Genomic DNA, 21371 nt, shown 5'->3' with positions numbered 1-21371 from the left:
CCGGTGGGCAAGCCCGGAGACTGATGGAAAGAGTACTCTTGGCCACCGGAAATGTAAGCAGCAACTAGGACACATAGGGCCTTACAGTGGTAGTTAAGAATCAGAACTGAATTCCAAAATGACATTGGATGGTTTTAAGAAAGTGGGTGGTGAAAGCAGGATCTTTACATTTGAAAGGCATCACTCAAGCCAGTGAGTGGAGTATGGATTGTAGGAACCGGCTGACAGAGGAGGTAGGAGTGGAGTGCGTGGACCAGGGCGGGGCTGCCAGGTAAGGTTGAGTAGAGAGAGAGAGAGAGAGAGAGAGAGTGTGTGTGTGTGTGTGTGTGTGTGTGTGTGTGTGTGTGCGCGCGCACATGCACACGCGCGTGTGCTGGACTCAATCTTCCATAAATTTTTGATTTGGAGTTGATCAACATTTTGAGATAGTTTATGGGAGTGAATTAAAAATTTTCCTGCCTAGGGCGCCTGCGTTAAGCTCAGTGGGTTAAGCCTCTGCCTTAGGCTCGGGTCATGGTCTCAGGGTCCTGGGATCAAGCCCTGCATCCAGCTCTCTGCTCAGCGGGGAGCCTGCTTCCCCCTCTCTCTCTGCCTGCCGCTGTCCCTACTTGTGATCTCTCTCTGTCAAATGAATAAATAAAATCTTAAAAAAAAATAAAATAAAATTTTCCTGACAGGCTGTCACCTAGAACAAAACTCTCTTAGGGTGACAATTAAAAGAAGCCACAGCCCTTAACCAAAAGTTAGCATGGTAGGGAGGTAACATCCTCATTTCTTCCGTTGGCACAGCCTCAGTTTCTGCAAAGCTGCACCCAATCTTGGGGCGACCCTTCGACAGCGCTTGTCCTAAGAGAGCTGTCCCCTGGACCTTGGAAACAGGTCCTCTGTTGCACGGGAGGAATAGTCGATGACCCTGCACGTTCACAGATCTCAGCACACTTTTCCGAAGCTGCGGTTCCACCGCTTTCTAATCCAGCCAGCTGTGCGGGATAACATCTGTGTGCTGCTTCGGCTTCACTCGCTTACTTTCTCCCTCTTGCTCTAGGCCCCATGAGGCTCCCTCCCACTCTGAATCCCGCTTGGCTTCGGGGAACCTGGTGGGAGTTCCGGGGGAGGAAGCGGGGAGGCAGGGAGCTGCACTCCTCTGGCTTCCTCTCCGTGGGAAGGCCCCTGGCTGGCCATGCCCCCAAACTCTGGGCCATGGCTATTCTCAGGAAAACCGATATTCTTGTTCTGAGTTCTGGAAAGCACCCTCTCCTTGCCCCTGAGGCCTAGGAACGAGAACAGTTGTCCCATTTCCATTCCTGAGCTACTATACCGTTCCTTGTGAGCTCCTCACATGTTCCCTCCATCTTTGTAAATACTCCCTTTATGAAATATTTCTCGAATTACCCTCATTTGAATGTGTCCTCTCTCTCCTGCTGGCTCTCTGACAGACTGACATACCCTGCTTTTGTAAGCCATGACTTCTCCTCTTCCTCACAGGCCATCAATTTTCATGGAGGTTGTTTTTTTTTTTTTTTTAATTCCTGACATCAGTTTTGACATTTCACCATTCCAGCTGGAGAAATACCTTGGATTCTTCCTCAAACGAGAAGCCAGCACAACACAAAAGGGCTCCTCTGTGGGTGTTCCTCCCACGGGACAGCTGACTTTTACCACCTCGTCTTGGTGTTCATGGCCTTCTCTGGCTAGAAACTCCTTTACCACAAAATACCACATCTATAAATATATGGGGAACGTAGATGTACAGTGAAGGGCTTTGATTCCCTCACCCCCTCTCGCCTCTGATGGCTCGAGTTGGCCCCACAGACCACAGATGGGGGGGGCAGCCCATGGACATGGCAGTAACCATCACGAATTAACTGTGGAGTGAAATGTGCTTTCAGGCACGGGAAGGCCTCAGTGGGTCACATGACAGAGGGAAGAGGCAGAGGCGAGTTCTGACTCAGTTATTCTCCGAATAACTCTGGGAATGTTGACTATTACATGTGATGTACTTCTCAATGGGACAACAGGAGGATAGGAAGAAGTATGTCAACCTATAGAATACGTGGTAAAAAACGATTGCTTTGGCTTCTGTGTCGTATCGACAAGCAATGGGCTGGAAGGGAGAAGACAGAAGTTCAAGTCCTTATGTTACCACAGTCTCATTTCTGGATGATGTTAACGGCTCGTTTACTGAGCTGGTTGACCTATGAAGTAGGGATAATAAAATTCACCCTGTTGAGCTCAGAGGGTGACTGGCTGGACCACACTTATCTGAAGTCTGTTCTGGGTAGGGCTGGCCAGAAGTGGAGACATAGCAGGGGGCTAGTGGGGAGACAGGAGAGAAAAAACCATTTTTTTTTTTTCTGAAAAGGAGACTAAGGCCTAAGTTAAACTGCAGATTTAAAGAACTCTGAATATATTTATCACCACCAAGCCACCAAACATAACACACCAAGTGATCAAATATAATTACAAAAATAAATGAACACAGAGTCAGTGCCAAGTTTGGTCTTCCAGGTTTGGTTCAGGGCAAAGCCAAATAACCGTGGATAAACAAGGGACGGCTGTCATTTATGGAGTATCGGCTTGCCTGGGAGAAAGGGCGAATATTTGGAACTGGGATGCAGCCCATCCAAACAGCAAGACCCAGGGAGGGGGAAGCATGTGCTCAAAGAGCCTGATTCTTCTGCGAGCCCAAACATAACGTTACCCAACCTCGAGAGAAAGAGTCGACAGATTATTTCTTTATCCGTTTTTCATTTTCAGCATTTACGTGGGTTGAAGACCCAATGTACTAATTCCTCAACCCTAAGTCCCAGACAGAAAAAGTCGGGCTTTAGAGGGTCTTGTGAAATTGTATAAAGGGGTTGCTCAGAGGGAGAAAAGGGAGTTATTTTCCGCAGTCTTGTCAGACAGAAGAAAAAGCCCCACATTACTAATTTAAAAAGAAAGAATGCACAGAGATGACCATAAGAAGCAAGTTGTGAGGAATATGACACCTGTTGTTTGGAGGTCATTTTAGTTTCAGGGAGAACCAAATAACTCACCTCACAGAGCTAGAAGACAAGCTATAGCTCCATGGATACAAGGATCAGGTTCTTTCTTTCTTTCTAAGATTATATTTATTTGAGAGAGAGAGAGAGCGCGCAAGAGAGCACAGAGGAAGAGGGAGAGGGAGAAGCAGACTCCCCGCTGAGCAGGGAGCCTGAAATGGGTGGGACTGGATTCCAGGACCCCGGGATCATGACCTGAGCCAAAGGCAGATGCTTAACCGGCTGAGCCACCCAGGCGCCCCTCAACCTTTCTAAACATCAGTGTTCTTCCTTGTGTAATTCGTGCCATGGTAAAATGAGGTAGTGCACACACAGGGCTCAGTACGCCGGCCGTGGTGAACGCTCATGATAGCTATGTGTATTTACACACACGTTGGTCATCAACTACTTTGATTTACATGTTACACTATTATCTACCTCTTTACCTGTGTTTCACTCCCTTCTTAAACTAGAGGACTGGGAGGAAGTTTTAGACCAGTGGTTCTCCAACTTGAGCGTGCACCAGAGTCACCCGTGTTCAAGCACAGATCGCTGGACCCCAACTGGAGTTCTAGATTCAGGAAGAATGAGGAGTAGGGTCAGGAACTTGCATTTCTAGCAAGCACCCAGGTGAGTCTGAGGCTGCTGCTTTTATTAAAAAAATAAAAATTAAGTAATCTCTACGGCCAATGTGGGGCTTGAACTCGCAACCCCCAGATCAAGAGTCCCATGTTCTACTGACAGAGTCAGCTGGCCGCCCCAAGGCTGCTGGTTGTAGGACCCCATTTAGGGAATCACTGTTTTCCACAGCTCTGTGCCCTCTCAAAATCTAGTACAGAGGGAACCTTTCAAACATAGTCAAGAGTAAATTATTTATGCAAAAGGTAATAATACAGATGCTGGCGGGGAAACTCTGCCCCCTCCCCAGTTGTGAGAAAATGGTCATTGCTGCAGGGTCTGAGCAGAAAAATATGAGCAAAGAAATCTGCTGGCAAGAAAGGGGGCTGGTGGCACCAGGGAGCAGTCTCATCTGTTGGACCACAGGGGCATGAAAATGCAGACCAGAAGCCAAACAATAGCTCAGCCAAGGCAAGGCTGCCCGAGTTCTGAGCTCCATCCATAACAACACCAGCGGGGCTGCTGGGATCCATCTGCTACCCTCTTTCTATAACGGATCTGGGGGCTCTCTGGAAGGAAATAGCTTGACGGGAAAAAGAAAGATTAGGCCAACAGAAAAGGTCTGGATTTAGGAAGCTACCCTTGAATATGAGATTTAACTCTTTATGGCCCTTTTAGAACCCTTGATTTACCCCTGCTGTTCCTTCTTCTTTTCTTACTCCTTTCGGGGAGAGAGAGGAAATTTGTGAAGACCAAAGCTCTGGAGGACACGTTCTGTTTACTCACAAATGAGGCTCCTGCAGATGGGAACTTGAGGAAGGCCTGAGGTCCTCTAGCCCAAGCCACCAATTTCATGGAGGAAGAAATTTAAACCTAGGGTTGATCCCAACACGCATGGCCAGTCATAGCAGAGCTAGGCTGTGATCCAGATTCTTGGACTCACAGGGAGTCTGTGGTAGGCATAGTTCCTTTAGGCTCCGGAAATGAGTAGGAAAAAGAGATCTTTTTTCCGCTACATTTTAAAGAGGAAACATGATCTTCCCTTTTAACTTGTCACAGTTTGGCCTTTTGTCCCTGGGAGCAAGAGGGCTCCTTCAGGACAAATGAAGAGAAATGAACAACCTTTCATGGTGTCAACAGGGCTTGGGAAGCTCGAGGGCAGAGATGACATCCTGTTCTCTGACGTTCTGTCTTATACCCACTGGCTACCCAGAAACTCCATACAGAGCAGATTCTCAGACCCCATGTGGAGAATGAATGAATGGATCCCTAGTCTGATGGTTGTTGGCCAATTTTTCAGCCAGCTGGGGAGTGAATATTTCACACTAAGATTTTGAGCCTGCTGTGGCGTCTCCTTAGTTAGCCCTCCTCATAAGTTAGCTGTGACATAAAACCAGACTTGCCCTTTGTGTGAGATAGGCAGCAGGTCTGCTGGAAAAGTACTGGCTCTAGAGGTGGAAAAACCTTCAAATCCAAGTGTTCCCTCTGGTGACTTACTTCCAGGGACTCCCACCGATGTGTGGAAAGTAAAGGTAATAATAACCGACCACATCAAGGTTGTCCTAAGTATTAGTATATGTGCTGCCGAAGCGAGCACTGTCCTAAGTATTAAATGAGATAATATAAGCAAACTGTTTGGTGCTCTATGAAAAAAATGTTAGTGCCCTGCTTCCTCTGGTTCCAACTGCTTGTTTAAGAGTAATATAGGGGGCGCCTGGGTGGCTCAGTGGTTTAAGCCTCTGCCTTCAGCTCAGGTCATGATCTCAGGGTCCTGGGATCGAGCCCCGCATCAGGCTCTCTGCTCAGTGGGTAGCCTGTTTCTCCCTCTCTCTCTGCCTGCCTCTCTGCCTACTTGTGACCTCTCTCTCTGTCAAATAAATAAATAAAATATTAAAAAAAAAAGAGTAATATAGGTATTGAGTAGGCAGAGCAGGGTAAGTATCAGAAGGGTAAGTACAGACTCTGGATCGAAACTGAAGTGTTTTTGTTTTGTTTTGTGACTGAAAATGGCCACAAATCATCATTATCTTTATGTTTATCATCTCAGCTGTTTTTACGGATGGTGCTTGGCCAAACCTGGAAGCAAAGCTCCCATCATCTAGTTGTTCTTCATGTTGCACAATCCCTCACCATTTCCCCAGATTCTAATACAATATTTTTCAGTAAAAAAGAAATAACTCTAGCTTTCAGCTTACCCTTTTGGTCTCGGTTTCCTCGTTCTGGGCTCCAGAAACTCTGTCTCCTCCTCCATTTCCGTTTCAAGGATCCTGTTTTTCCGAGAAGGCTGAGGTGGAAGCATTTCCCATTCATTGTCATGGTGGACAGCCTGTCCCAGAACCGTGTCTGGGCCAGCCCTGCCTCGGCCCTTGCTCTTCCGGGATTGGCTGCCCAGACCAGGAGCCTCTTCTAGTGTTAAAGATTCCACGGGCTTCATTCCTCCTAGAACCTGTATGTGGGGGCCCTCACCTAAGCCACAAGGGGAGGTCAGTTCTACCACCTGGCCAGAGCCTCCAGGCCCTGAGTCCCTAGCTTCTAACGACTGATCGCCCACCTCACTGTGACCCAAGACCATCCAGCTCTGGTCTTGCCCAGGGCTCTCGAGAGATGATCTCTTATCACCTTTGGGAGACATTGTCTCTACAGAACCATCTTCTCCTTCACTGAAGGAGGCGGGCTGACGGGAATCTGGGAGGCCTGCTAGCTGAGTTCCTGGCAGCCCTGTTTCTTCAGGACCCCTGGGAAACTTTCCTGATTCACATGTGCTTTCTCCGGCTTTCCGGGCCTCGGGTGTTGGGGGTGAATTTTCTTCATGGTTTACAAGTATGTAGTCCATGTGTAGCGCCTGACGATCTTCATTCTTCTCTGAGTACCTTTCTTCCCTGTATTCTGGTGTTATCCGCTCAGGCTCTTTGACAGGAATTACTTTTTCTTCTTCCAACTCTGACACTCCCTCGCTGACTCCTAGAAGTAGAAGATGAAGGCGAGAAGGGGAGAACAAGGCGGAATTAACACATTATGTGATGTGTGATCTTTGCAAATGATCCATCTAAGGAGAGATAATTTAAGATTTTTTTTTTTTGGTTGAGCTGTTTTATTTTCCCAGGCACTCTCAAAGAGAGGTATTATAAAAGCAGCATTTACTTTGGTAATTTGGTTAAGCGTGCATTGCAAATGCAGTTAGTTCCTCTTTCTACCCCCTTGGTAGGAAGAGCTCGGTTTACAAATACGATAATTGCGCGAAAACGGCAGGTTCTGGGAGTGGGGGTGGGGGGAAGGGGGTGGGGGCGGGGGTTGGAGGACCCCGTTGTTTCTTACCATTTGGTGGTCCTATGTCTCCACCTGCTGGTGAATCCGAGTTATCGGTTTCTACTTCCCAGTCGATGTTGGATGGAGACAACTGGAGGTTGGAGTGGGCTCCCTCTGGCTCAGGACCTTCATGAATATGCAGCACAACCAGCTGTCCAGGCTGGCCATTTTGGGTTTCTTCATGCTTTTCATTGCATCTTTGATTGGGAAGGGCGGAAAGCAGTATCTCGGCTGCTTCGCTGCTCAGAGACTCATCCTTGGGGGACCCGACCTCCTCTGTTGATTGGGCACCATGAGCCGGTTCTGTGAGGTAGGACAAATCAAAGGGTGGTGTGTAAGGGGCCACCGATCGCTTCAGAGCGTCTTCTTCCAAGGGAGGGTCACCACCATAGAGAAAATGCTCGGGTTCTTTCATCAAATCCTCATCAATGTTTTGGCCCATGACATCATATTCAAAATCACCCCATGAGGCTTCGGATGAACAGATATCTTGCTTTCCCGCATCCCCGTCAACTGGCGTGTCGGGATTGCCCTCTGATAATGTCAGTTTACTCATGTCATCTATCGTTCCTGTGGACGTGTTAAGACCGGAGGCGTCGCTGAAACTGTGGTCAAAGGCAGCCTCGCTTACATCCAGACAAGTGTCTGAGGCCAGCAAGGCATCAGGACCAGCAGCAGAATTCTCGGTAGCAAAGGGCTGCTCACGGTCCAGCAAGGCTCCTGCATCTGTCTGGCTTTCAGGGAAAAAGTCCTCTGACATCGGCGAGCTGTTGCTGTCCACAGTTTGCTCGTGGAGAGTTACATAAATCCCCATTCCCACGTTTTCGATCATTGGGCTTGTTCTGTCTGCAAGCTGCAGATTTGGTGCTGGATCTGGGGCAACTCCTGTCTCAGATGCTTGGGCATCTGTATTATTTCCACCACTGATTTCAGAAGATTCAGGGCAAACTTTGTGAGAGACAGGTGGAGAGGAGCCCCTTGTGTCCACCGGATCACTGATTGGGGGCAGTGGAATCACATCTTCAGAAGATCGTTCCGGATTGCTTGGAACAAATTCCTGCCCAGACTCCGGACTGGGTTCTTCATCCCTCTTTGGCTCAGGGAGATATAACTCACCAGCTTCCCCTCCGGGTCCCACTCCAGCCTGGATGTGCTGCTCTGTCTCTTGCTTTGCTTCGTAATCATGACATATATCAGGGCTGTTGGAAGCCTGAGAATTGCTGTCGTGGTCACAGTGAGTCAGTATATCTGGATTCTCACCATCTGCTTTCAAGCTGAAGGGCTGCTTCGCATCCATCCACAAGTCGGGCGAAGCTGAGACCACTTGCCCACCTTCTTGGAAGTTGCCATGTAAAATATCCGGAACAAACGTGCCTTGGGGGTCCTCACTAGGGGTAGAGACATTCCATTCAGAACCCAACTTCTTCATCAGCTCGGTGGAAGAACTGACAGTGGGGAAGTCTTCTGAGGCAATGGTTGAATCCGTTATTTCATCCGGATATGATTTTCCTTCTTCCCACCAATTTGTTTCTTGACACTCAACCGTCGAAACATTAGACATCACACGTCCATTCTCATCTGTGTGAGTAAATGTTGGGTCGGGCTGACCCCAGACGGACAGCACCGTGTTCTGACACTGCTGATCTTGGGTAGGTGTTTCTGAAGTCGGTTCCTGACCAGCAGAAGACACGAAGCTTTGCTCTCTGGAATCCTTCTCTTTAATTTGGTCCAGGATTACCAGCTGGCTAAGCTGGTCAGCTTCTGGGTCTGGCTGCCTTGGTTGAATATTCCAAAGTTGCTCATGGGAGTTCTCCTCATTGCTATCCAGGAAGGGTGACTGATGTTCCTCAGTGAAAGGATTGGTACATTGGATCTCCATGGGTTCCGTGTCACCCTGCATGGGTACTCCCCAGGGACTCAAGTTTTGGTACACTGAAGAACTCATCTCTAACTCACTACTTGAGCTAGGTAATTCCCTTTCCGATGTACTCTCAATTGGTCGTCCTCCTTGTAGAGAGGCATTCCACCACTCAGTGCTCTCTGCTGAGAAGCCAAGCATTTCCAATTTAGAGTAATTCTCATTCTTCGATTCACTTTGGGGGGAGATTTGCCATAGGGTATCTCCTGTCTTGGCTGTTTCTGCAGATCTCATCTCCTTTTCCACGGCTGTGATCTGCAGTTCAGTCTCCTTCAGTGGCGAGAAACTCCAGTAATCGGGGCTGTTTGGTTGATTGTCACAGAACGGAGTTGACTTTGTTGATTCTGAACTGCCTCCATAGGCAGAAAATTCATCACTGGGATCAGCTGTGGCCGAGAACTTATTAGGTTCATTCAGCGAATCCCAAGCCCTGGGTTCACTCTTAGCAGTTTGACAAGTGCCCAGATGCCTCCCTTTCTCCCCTGACTCTTCATCCCCTATGCTGTCGTCATCAGAACCTGAGCTTGTTGCCATGAAGCTGGCCTCCTCTGGCTGTGGAGTTTTAGAAATGTCATGCTCGTTTTTCTCCTGGCAGCTAACCACTAGATTTCCTTCTTGACAGGCAGCGGAATATTCTGAATATTTGCCTGTTTCAGGGCTGGATAAAGAGGAAAAGGAATCGCCATCTAAGGAGTCATTCCAAATCTCTAAAAATTTAGGAACCTTGTGATCTAAGCTCTTTTCCGACCAGTCCATTCTGGTTTTCTCCAGGTCCTGCCTTTCAGTAATTACTTCTACTTGACTGTCAGTAGTAATTAGTACAGATTCTTGGTGATTCTGTTGGTTCCAATCATCTTGCTGCTGCTTGTGATGCCCTGTGTTGGGTCCCTGGTCCCAGGAAGGCAATGTAGCTGAAGAATCGTTTAGGCCAGGACTGGATGCGCTGGAATGTGTGTACTCACAAGAAATACTATCTCTGCGATAATTTCCAGATGGATCAGTTCCTGGAGGGCTGTCTTTGGTACTCTCGACTTCAGGATTCTTAATTATCTCAGAACTTGGTAAATTGACCTGCGTGTTACTGTCTGTAGAGGCCTCCCAAATGTCAAGGCTTTGGGGACATTCATGGGGTGGCTCTTGGTTCACTCTCTCTGGTTCCAGAACATTACATTTTCCAGTTTTCTCAAGATCCATTTCAGGTAAAGACACAGTTTTTGTTAATTTCAGCCCACCTGAAATTTCTGTGGTTTCTCCTGAATTTCTGTAATCCATGAGGTGCCTTTCGCAGGTCTCTTGGACCTGCAGGTCTGTGTGACCATCACAGGGGTCCGGATTGTAGGACCCGCTCTCGTACTCTAAAACCTCCTGGGGTTCCTCATTCTGAGGACTGGAAGTGACTGAACGAGAGCTGATTTTGCCCGATTCATCGCAGATTTCTTGATGGTGAGATGCTGCTGGGGAAGAGCATTCCTGGTCACTTGGCCCTTTTCCAGAAATCTCTGAGGTTCTATCTAGCATCTCTTCCTCATTGAGGCGTTCCCTAGCAACAGCTCCACGGGCTTCCTCCTCACCTTCGCTTTGTGCATAGTGGGGACCTTTCCACGGATCTGAGTGTGCAACATGCCCTGGATTCTCAAGGGTGGCTGCCCAGGATGCCGCATCCCTTGGCAGGGTTCCCCTGCCCGAGTCCTGCTTATCGGGATCAAGTGTTCCTGACTCATTGGCTCCAGAAGCTTCTAGCACCTCTGGGATATAACTGTCCTTAATTTTTTCTGATGAGTTGGGAGTTTCAAGAGGTGACTTGTGTAGCTCGGAATCCGTAACATATGATGGGCCTGGTATCATTAATGAAGACATGTCATTATCTCTCACGACGGAATCCCAAATATTATTTGCGATGAGCTGCCCACTCTTTTCATTCAGGGTGTCATATTCTTTGGCAGGAGGCTCCTCGCCGTGCTCAGAAGAGGCAGGGAGTTCCCAGTCCACCTGATTTGCTTCCTGATACTCCACACCCCACGGTTCCAGCTGTCTCACGGAAAATCGGGTCTCAGGTTCGGGACCTTCAGCCGTGTATCCCTGTGCTTGACCTTCGCTGGAGATCGCCACGCCGGCACTGCAGTCATCCCAGTCCAAATCGTTATCCATATCGGAAATGGTCGCGGTGGACTGCGTGTCCTCCAGAATCACCCTGTTCCACAAGTCCAGGCTGTCAGGGACCGCCTGGCGGGAGTTGGTGTTGCTGTGTAGAAGCGTGAGCTGACGGTTGGTCTCGTTGTACAGCTGCATCATGCTGGGGTCATCGTAACTGGACAGGCTGCTTTCCCCAATGTCATCGTCCAGGGAGATGTTCTTATCATCGGTGGGCTCTGTCTCGAGTAGATCTTTATCGGAGTTATGAGTGACATTTATTGAACAACTATTATCTGCATCAGGGGAACCCCACATTTCCAGGTTGCCGGGACCTGAGCTAATTCGATTCCTAGGTGGCTGTTCTGGGGACTGAGGAGGGATTTCAATCTCCCCCATGGCAGAGTTCGTGTCTTTTGACTCCAAGTCTCCTTCTTTAGCAAATGGCTTGTTTTCTGTTTCTTTTTCATCTCCAGCAAATGTTGGCGACGTGTAAGAGTCAGACGTGGAGTAGTTGGTGTCCAAGGGGGAAGGCACGGAATCTTCCCCCATGTTGGATGCGCTATAATCGGCACATTTATATAAGAAGGAATCTTCCCATGGTGCCATGGCATCCGACCCGCCTTTCTTGCTACCCTCCTCGAAAAGATTCCAGGAGTCGACCTTTTCATACACCTTCCCCATAATTTTTGCATCCACTAAACCATTCTGATCCTCCTGTGTTGGCTTAGAACTATTCCACGCATGATCCAGATCGGAGCTGGGATTCCCAGATATAAGGACATTGTCCCTGGGGTTGTGGTTCTTCTGGCCCCAGATTTCTTCATTTTTTGCCTCGCTGGGTGAATTGTCTTCTGAAGGAAAAGAAAACCCACTTTTTGCCATGGCCCACTGGCTCGGGTCCCTCACAGACGGCGTCTCACCACTGGTTGGGTGCAGGTGCCAGGTACTTGTCAGAGCTTTGGCACCATCTTCTTTACCAAAGGCCCTCCAGGCTGGGAATGACACCGCAGCGGCGGGGTCGCTGTCTTCTGTGGGATTACCCCACGGCTCTGGCATCGCTGTGGGAGAGCGATCAGAACGCCACAGGGCGGCAAAGTCTTCTATCAGGTGATTTGTTCCCTGAGGAGAAGCATTTGGCAAATTCGGTTTCTCTGGGGGCATATTTTGAAACTGCAAATTGTCCTCATTTCGGTCTTGAATATTATTGCTGCCAAGCCCAGGCTGACCGAACTCAGACTCCCAGGGATTTGACTTTGGGAATTCGAGACTCTTTGGTTGAAATATGGAATCTGAGGCTCTCCTATCCGCTGGGTTTGGCTTATGATCTTTCCATGACTCCGGACTCTGGAAGACAGACTCCTGCTCACTGGAACTCCATGCATCTCCAATATTTTTAGAGTCGATTTCCAAACCACCCCACCAGCTGCTGCACCTTGCACGGGTCTGAGGTGGCCCCATGTGACCTGTGTTTATTGTTTTTTGGGCCACATTATCTGGATAGAGTAGAGCTGGTTCTTCGGTAGATGGTGAGCTTTCGACAAAGCTATTCATAGGTGTTGGTGGGACCCTCTTTCCAATATTTTTTAGCCTTTCTGGTGAAGGAGTTTTATCTCGCACAAAACCTGTCAGGCTCAAATTTCTTTCAGAGTGATCCTGGGGACTATCTTGTCTCTGACCAAACTCCTCATCAAATTCCACAAGGTTATCTTTGCTAGCCCCTGACAAAAGCAAACTGGATGAATAATTAGACATGTCCATCACTATCCCACTGATTTCTTTAGGTCCGGTGGGGAGTTGTCCTTCGGATGAATCACTATTGGGGAAGAAGTCGTCTGCGGGAGAATAGTCTGCAGAATGGGAAGATGGCTGGGACTGCCCAGAAGCCATGGGCGCTTGATCAAAGTTGAAGAGATCAAAAGATTCACTGTGTTCTCCGGACCGGGCGTGCTCTTCAGCGACTGCTCCTTCGGGGATGGGACTATAGGAGTCAAACCCTGGGAGAAGGCTGTGGTGAGGCCCCGCACCTTCTCCCACTGGACTGTCATCACTGAGGAAAACTGAGCTCTCCTTGGACGAACGGCTGCTCCTAATGGTGGCCAAGCCACTATCGGGGCTGACGAGGTCTACGTTCCCATCCACCTGAGCCTGGTTAGAATCGCTCAGATCTGGAGGGTTTTCTATGAAATTCACGGAGCTGGGTTGTGGCTCTATGTCGGAGCCATACAATTCCATAATCCCGGAAGATCCCTGGGACAGTGGGGCGCTTCCTGCCACAGCTTCGGTCGAGGACGTCCGGCTGTTGGAAGCCATCTCTGGACACCTCCTGTTGATGACTTCCTTGACAAGAAGAACCACCTGATCACAGGTCACCAAAGGGTTCTCCTGCTGGTACACCAGGATCTCGTCGCAACCACATTCAAAGGGCTCCAGCTCTAGGCAAGGGTTCTGGCATTCCTCCAGTTCACAGCAAATCTGTCAGGGAGGCACAGGGGTTTGTGTGAGCACTTAGGCACTCTGATCTTTGCAATTTGTCTCTCTTGGTTTTTCTTAATATAAAATTAATCTATGTGCATCGTTCTACAAAGAAGATCTCAAACAACTGCAGACCCCATAATGTAAGACACGGAAAATCCCACTTAAAATACCACCACCTCTTTCTACAATCCCATCAAACCAGCTTTTCTTTTAACTCAAAATCCCGTTGCTCAGTGTTGTTTGCTTCTGAGAGTTACAAGTTACGAGATTTAGTATATGTGCTGCCGAAGCGAGCACCAAGTTACGAGATTTAAACCATTTAAATCCTTTCCTTGGTGTAGCACAGTCTTATCCTCCAACAGGAGTGAAACTCAAGTTCGAAAAAAGCTGCGATAATGCTGGTTGCTGAGAAGAAGTGGGGGTGGGATGAGTATGGGCACGAAGGGAAATGGAGCAGGAGGAGGAACCCAGGACCCTCTTTTACCTCCGAAAGCCTTTGCCTCATAAGGCAAAGGAGAAAATAGGAAGGAGAAAGCTACCAAGGGTGGAGCTTTCCAACAGCACAGGAGCCCCAACTATCTCTTCCTGCCCCACTGAAAGCATCGGCATGGAGCCCAGAACAGACAAAGCTGCCCTTGGAGGCCAAGAGAAGGTGGTGAGAGGTCGGAACCGGGCCGCAGCTCTGTGATTTTTAGGAAATGTCAGGGATATTTTGCCCACTGGGCTTTCGAAATGGCCCCACAGGAATAGCGGAGGTGAGAGCAACAACACTGAAAATAACTAGGGAGATCACATAGATAGTGATAATTACCCACATTTATTGTTTCCACATGCCAGGCGCAGTTCTAAGGGTTTTATGTGCACTATCTCCTTTCATCCTCACAATAATTTTGTACAAGGTAGGGATTTTTATCCCCATTTTGCCAGTGATGACTCAGAGACATAGCAAGGTCAGGCACCTTGACCAATGCCATGCAGGTGACATGTGATGGAGCCATGTTGTGAATTCTGCAGAGGCTGACCCTTAACCAACTGTGGTCCCATGGACCCACAAGGTTTCCTCTAAGGTAGTCTTGACCTTGTGTGGGCTCAAGAGCTGTGTCTCAGGTGGCGGGGCAGGCATGGGGAAGAGCATGCCCAGCCGGCTCCAGAGCTTCTAATCCCTTCACCGGCTCGTCCACTTGTGTCTGTTTAAGATTAACCAAATTTTAAACCACTCTGCTACTAAAGTGATTTGAAAACCACTGTATTGGAGGCTTAGGAGGTGTAAGTCGGTCCCTAGGAAACCAGTGACCGGACACAGAATTCAGCTTGGAAACCCAGTGCAGAGTCAAAGCTTTGAAAAAGCCACAGGCTGCTAATACAATGCGCAGGTGTGTGGGGGTCAGAAGCGGGGGGTTGAAAAACACATCCGGCCGGAGCAGAGAGGGGCTCCTTCCTCTTTCACACTTGCAGTGGGGAATGCACAGAAGAGTCCGTGAGCATCTACAGTCACATGCAGTGCAGCCAAGACTGATCTCTTGGGGGACCGCAAGTGAGGGCGTAGTAGGAGAAAGAAATCTCGCGAGAGAAAGGAGTCTCCCGAGAGAAAGGAGTCTCGCGAGACTTTGCTGCAGCCCGGCGGAGAGACATTGTGTCCAGTCCGTGAGTGAGGAAAGACAGTGATGAAACCGTTGTATGTTTGGGTCCCTGTTGTAATGAATCATGTAGGTTCTCCTACTGGTTGTTAAATACACCTGGTTTGGTATAGCCAGTGCCCTATTTTGATTAATGTTGTCTACTTCTTACATTATTTGTGAAACATTGGGTTAAAAAATTCAGTTATCAACCAAGAGGAGCTAATTACGCAGTCAGAATTTTCGTACTTACAGACAAGCCAATTTTGATCAAAGCATTAGATCAGTTACTAAACCCTGGGCCCCCAGTAGGTACTCAGACGAGGACTTCATTTTTTTTTTTTTTTTTTTAGGTATAATCAAGTAGCAGCCCTCAAAGAAAATATCACCCCCAGGAGGACTTGCCTCTCTTTGGGTGAAACAGATACATTCTTTCTCTCTGTGGATTCGGTCTAGAAGACAAACAGATACGGGCATCTTTTAAAAGGCCCCATGTGGTCATGGGGGGTAAGTCAATGATATCGGTGTTGTGTGATGACAGGTGGTAGCTACACTCGTGGACACAACATAATATACAGAGTTGCTGAATGACTATGTTCTACACATGAAACTAATGTAACACTGAGCGTCAACTGTATTTCCCTACAAAATACATTTAAAAATTAAATTAAATTAAAAGGCTTGTATGGAGGGGGTGGTGGTGAAGGAGGCCAAAAGGTATAAGCTTCCAGTTCCGTTCGTTAAGTCCTAAGGGCGTAATGTACAACGTGGCGACTACAGTCGCTAATACCGTATTATACATTTGAAAGTCGCTCAGAGAGCGGGTCGTGAAAGTCCTCATCCCACAAACACATTTCTCGTAACTACGCCTAGTGATGGATGTTAACTAGACTTCCTGCCGTGTGATCCCTTCACAATATGCACAAATATCAAATCGTTATGTTGTATCCTGGAAGCTAATATAACGTTATATGTCAATTACACCTCGATTTTTAAAAAAGGGCCAGTATTGATCTCACTGCCAATTCTGATTAGGTGATTTTGGGGTGACATAGCCTCAAAACTGAAAACAAAAACTCTGAAAACTCTGAAATAGAAATACATACATATGTACCTACACACATAAATGGCCCAAGGTGCAAAATACCCCCAACATTTCTCAAGGACCTTATCTCTCAGGCGCATTTCCTTGAGCCGCTCATCCGTTCCCAAGTCCCGCCGCATGTTGTGACAGCCAGCAGGTTAGGAAGCAGATGGGCGGGAGTGAAGGAGGTCCTTACCTGACTGCACAGCTCGAGGTTTTGGGAATACACAGCGATCTGCCGTCTGGGCTGCTCTTCCTCCGACAGGTAGCTGGCCAGGAGGATGAGGACATCAAAGCCGAACTTGTCTGCAAATGCTTTCAAGTCACTGCTGATATTGCTGTGAAACATGCAGTTCTGAAACAACAGGGCCGTTGATATTAATGTCAGACTGCCTCGTCTCAGCACTTGTGCCGTAAATTGGTCCCATGTTGTGATGTGTTGTGACAGGTATTTCTTATCAGACACACAAGTTGGCAAACTTTCATGCTATGGCTTAAAACATCCTTTGCTTGTTTGTTTTCTTAGCCCAAGGAAGGAAGGAGTCTTGGCCAGTATTTTTTATTTTTTTAAGAGAGAGAATGGGAGTGGGTGTGCATGAGCTGGGGGGTGGGGTGGGGGGGAGGAGCAGGGGAGGAGGTACAGAGGGAGAGAGGTGGGGAGAGAATCCCAAGCAGACTCCCCCGATACAGACAGAGCCCCCTGGGGCTCCATCTCACCCTGAGATCATGAACTGAAACCAGGAGTTGGAGGCTTAGCTCACTGAGCCAACCAGGTGCCCCAGGCATCTTGGCCATTATTCCAATAATTCAGACAAGTAACAAATGTCTTAAGAGTTTTTTCCTAAAATATTTATTCGAACACTGGCTTTGTAAAAAATACTTTTCCTTTTATTGTTCACAGGATTAGGAATAGCTGCTGACTATTGCTACAACCAACTGCCAGAAAAATAGGAGGAAGTTATTATTTTTATTTTACTTTTATTTTTTTATTGTTGTTTTTAAAATAACTTATCCAATGATGATTATGATGCCAAGAAAAATCCATAAGATGACTCTAGCTAAGTTAACTGTATGCTTCTTATTCCGGTGTAGGAGTCTGGAGATTGATGGAAGGGCTATGATATCAGATCCTCTTGCTCTATGTGGTAGCTAAGAAGGAATGAATCATTGTGGAAAAGGAGCCCATGACCACAAACCAGCAGCTCACATCATCTCCAAATATGTGCTGGCCTTTTTCAGTTTTATTAATGGCAATGAGAACCACTTTGTTGGCATAGTTGTTTCTCTTTCTTAAAGGAAGGGACTGAAGACAGACATTAGCCCCTAACATAATGCCTGGCATATACTAGTTGCTCAAAAAATGTTTTTGTTTTCATTTTAAAGATTTTATTTATTTGAGAGAGAGAGAGAGAGAGAGAGAGAGAATAAGCGAAAGTGAGAATGGGCAGTGGGACGGGGGGAGCAGAAAGAGAGGGGGAAGCGGACTTCCAGATGAGCAGGGAGCCCAGTATGGTGCTCGATCCCAGGACCCCGGGATCAGGACCTGAGCCAAAGGCAGACACTTAATGACTGAGCCACCCAGATGCCCCTCAAAAAAAAAAAAAATGTTTTTGAATGACTGGAGAGACAAACACACAAAATCAGCCTTTGCTACATAACACTCTATCACAGCATATATATATATATATATAATGTAATTATATATAAATATATATGATATGTATATATCATATATATCATATATCTGATATATGATATATCTCTCTATATATGTCACAGACAATCGACAGCTGACTGCACCGCTCAGTTGAAATCACCACAATGTGCACTCAAGAGAGACGAAGAATTCTATTCATTTTTGATCTGATATAAAAGGCATCAGAACTGTGTATGCCACTTGTAAAGTATTTTTAAAATATTTATTTATTTGACAGAGAGAGAAAGATCACAAGTAGGCAGAGAGGCAGGCACAGAGAGAGGGGGAAGCAGGCTCCCTGCTGAGCAGAGAGCCCGATGTGGGGCTTGATCCCAGGACCCTGAGATCATGACCCAAGCCAAAGGCAGAGGCTCAACCCACTGAGCCACCCAGGCGCCCCAACCACTGGTAAAGTATTAAAGTGACACGGAAATATGTACCATAGGAAGTGGAAGTGCCACGTACACCCTCCCCAGATAACTGTGACTGGGAGCCAGACAGTTCAGTGCAAAGAGATGAGGGCATTTCCTGTGCCCAGCTTTATGTTTGTATGTGGCTGTTCTTTGAAACTTGTGGATTTCATATTTGTGGCTCAGATTATTTACTGGCTGCTTAAAATATCCATAACACATGTACTCTGTAATTCTGCTGAGTTGAATGTCAAAGTCTCTGCGGCCCCCGAGAGGCCACACGAGACACCTCACAGGTATGGGAGCCCAGCCCATCATCAGCTTCAAGGAGCAGTCGTTGCCTACTTTTGCAGCAGCCACTCTCACTAGGCATCTCTGGAGAACACTGCCCTTTTAGGTACAAGGAATTGCACCGGGGAGTTGACAAAGCTCTCAGGATACGTTGTTGGTGAACACCAACTTACTTGTACTGACTTGGTAGTGAAATTTAGGATGTTCAAATACAACAGCTTTTGCAACATGTGTCTTGGAAAGCATACTGTCAGTTTTCATGCTTTTTATTTATTGTCCATGTGTCATAGTAGCAATCTCTAGATACTTAAAAAATAAGTTCACCCACAATAGAAGTAGATATTTAAAATGATATATATTTTTAAATTGGACCTCACGTTATACACAATGCACATTCAATAAACAAAACTATCTCAAATCACCACTGATTTTGTCCCTCAAGAGGACCTCAGTGCTGAGCTTATTGCCGTCATGAATTATAAAAGCAGTTATGGTCTTGAAGGAAAACAAGAATGGACAACAGCTACCTACGTCTTATCTCCTACATCTTCCAGACTAATGGTGTTGGCCAAAAAGCTGAGCAATTTCCCTTTCAAAATATTTTTTTTCGGTATGTACAGAAAATCCCCCATATATGGTTATAAACCCTTGAAAAAAAATACAACACTCTAAGAGATTTTTCACAACAATTATTACGAGACTCCCAGCTAGGTCACTTGCACAAAAGAAGGCAGGTTTTACTGGTAGCTGAGCCCAAAAATAGGATGCAGTAGATTCAGCATTATTCAAAGCCATACTTGTGGAACATTTGCTATTCCAAACTGTTGGCTGAACTCCAATCTGTTTGGATTCTTCCATGTGCAAATGGCAGCTCTAGGATCTTTCGGGACTCAAGTCCAGAGGCTTTGGCAACACCAAGCGTCTTGTTAGGGATGCTGACTCAGGCCATGCTCCAGACCTACTGAAGCAGAAAGTGCATTCTCCAAAAATCCCGGGTGATTTGAAAGCACATTGGAAATTGAAAAGCCATTTCAAAAAGGGAGGCATATATTTTTTTGATATATTTCCTTCTGTCCCTTTCTTTGGGTTCTTTCAATGCTGTCATTTTCCTGGGACTTTTATTAACTCACACCTCAGTTCCTGGTTCCTCACACCACCTTCATCATAAAAATCACCCCGGGGCAGGTGTGTGTTTCTGAGCCACTTTGCTAGAATATCTTATTTATCGGGTCAAGGATTGGGTCCAAGATTCTGTATTTTCATTATGTGAAAATCAAGTGATTCTTCGAATCAAGCTCCTTTGGGTATCCCCAGTTCTCTTCTGGGTGGCCCTCAAACCCATACGATCATATGAAGTGTTGAAAAAACAAAGATTCGTGTGAATCACATGGGCATGTTTCATATGTTCATAGAGTAACATATGTTACTTTACCTCCAAAATGGCAGTCACCAACAACTATGTCCTGTCTACCGTCATGTAACTGACCAAACCAGAGTTGATCTTAATGGCTTTAGGAGTGTGTCAGTAGGATCATGTTGAAAACAGCATCAAACAAGGGAGTGAGTGAGAATCTTCAGGAATCTGAGAGGCAGAGTCTGTTTGTTCTGCTTTTAGGCCGGTGCTATTTGCATAGGAGATAATTTATTATTGTCTTCTAGCTACGCAGGGAGTCATGTGCTACCGCAGCTCTTATGTTGCTGACAAGCTAGGCTGGCCCTGAATAAACAGTACTTCATCATCAACACAACCCAACTGTAGATACAGGTTGGCATTTTATTCCCCCCATCTGCCTTCCACCTGATAAATTGCTGTTTTAGTTACATGTATACAAATACTATTTGTTAATCTGCTCAAATGTCTCCAAAATGTCTCTTCCACCTTCAGTTAAAATTATATACATACACGTATGTGTATCTCACTCAATTTGCCAAAGGTTTAGAAAATGAAGAGCTCCTACCATAACTTACCACCCCCTGGCCCCATCATACAGTCCTCCACCTTAGCAGCAGGACCCCAGCCTGAGACTGCTGCTAGGAATTTACAAAGTTACTCTGCTCATCGTTATAGCTGCGAACTAACTGGCTGGCACAAAATCCAGCCTATTCCAGTACCTCAACTGGGAAGAATGGGCAGTGCCCCCTGTCACTGTCCTTTGTCATTCATGGGTCCAAAGATTGAATCACTAAACATTTTTAGAGGTCATGAGTACTTTTTGCCTAAATAATTTCTAGTTTTGGAATGGGTTGGAAGACCCCAGAAATGTGGGGAGAAAAAGGCTTTATTATTTAAAGGTGAGTTTGATGATCACGATGACCAAGAGCAGGGAAACAGAAATGGGATGGCCCTACTTTAACTCACGTCACAACCGAGACAGGGACAGTGATAGTGTCCAGGAGATTCATTACATTTGTGGTTGAAAGTCTGCAGACAAATGCGGTGGAAAATTCTACTCTCTCAAACTAAAATCTTGTTTTAGTTCTTACTCCATTGCTCTGAAAAACTGAGTCTTTGTGCCGTGTGCTGATAGTTGCAGTGCATCACATGAGATAAAAGTGATCTAACTGATGTCTTGTAAACACTTGAGTGCTGAAATGTGGCTATTCCCTGAGAGAGGAAAACCCACTCTGTTACATTGCTGGTATAGTCCTATCCTCTATTGTCTTCTGAAGTCCTCTGTCCGGTTTCTGCCTTCATCCTTCCATTGAAACTGCTCTTCTCAAAAGTACCAGTCACAGGGCACCTGGATGGCTCGGTCAGTTGGGCATCTGCCTTTGGCTCAGGGTCCTGGGATCAAGCCCCA

The 21371-nt window shown here is 46.8% G+C and overlaps 1 protein-coding gene across 10 annotated transcripts in view; it reads right to left on the bottom strand.

Annotated features, from left to right (window-relative positions):
• Positions 1-21371, bottom strand: part of PRUNE2 (prune homolog 2 with BCH domain) — a 260718-nt gene that overhangs the window by 64236 nt on the left and 175111 nt on the right. For all 10 annotated transcript variants that reach the window (XM_046023988.1, XM_046023991.1, XM_046023994.1 and 7 more), the window contains exons 7-9: positions 16370-16528; positions 6957-13470; positions 5837-6602 (exon numbers count right to left, since the gene is read on the bottom strand). In XM_046023988.1, coding sequence (XP_045879944.1) covers positions 5837-6602; positions 6957-13470; positions 16370-16528 — 7439 coding nt within the window. The remainder of the gene's footprint in view (positions 1-5836; positions 6603-6956; positions 13471-16369; positions 16529-21371) is intronic.

Source organism: Meles meles, chromosome 11 (assembly GCF_922984935.1).
Source record: "Meles meles chromosome 11, mMelMel3.1 paternal haplotype, whole genome shotgun sequence".
In the NCBI taxonomy this organism is placed as follows: domain Eukaryota; kingdom Metazoa; phylum Chordata; class Mammalia; order Carnivora; family Mustelidae; genus Meles; species Meles meles.
Note: the sequence above shows the minus strand (reverse complement) of the source record. Positions and strands in the feature narration are given on the sequence as shown.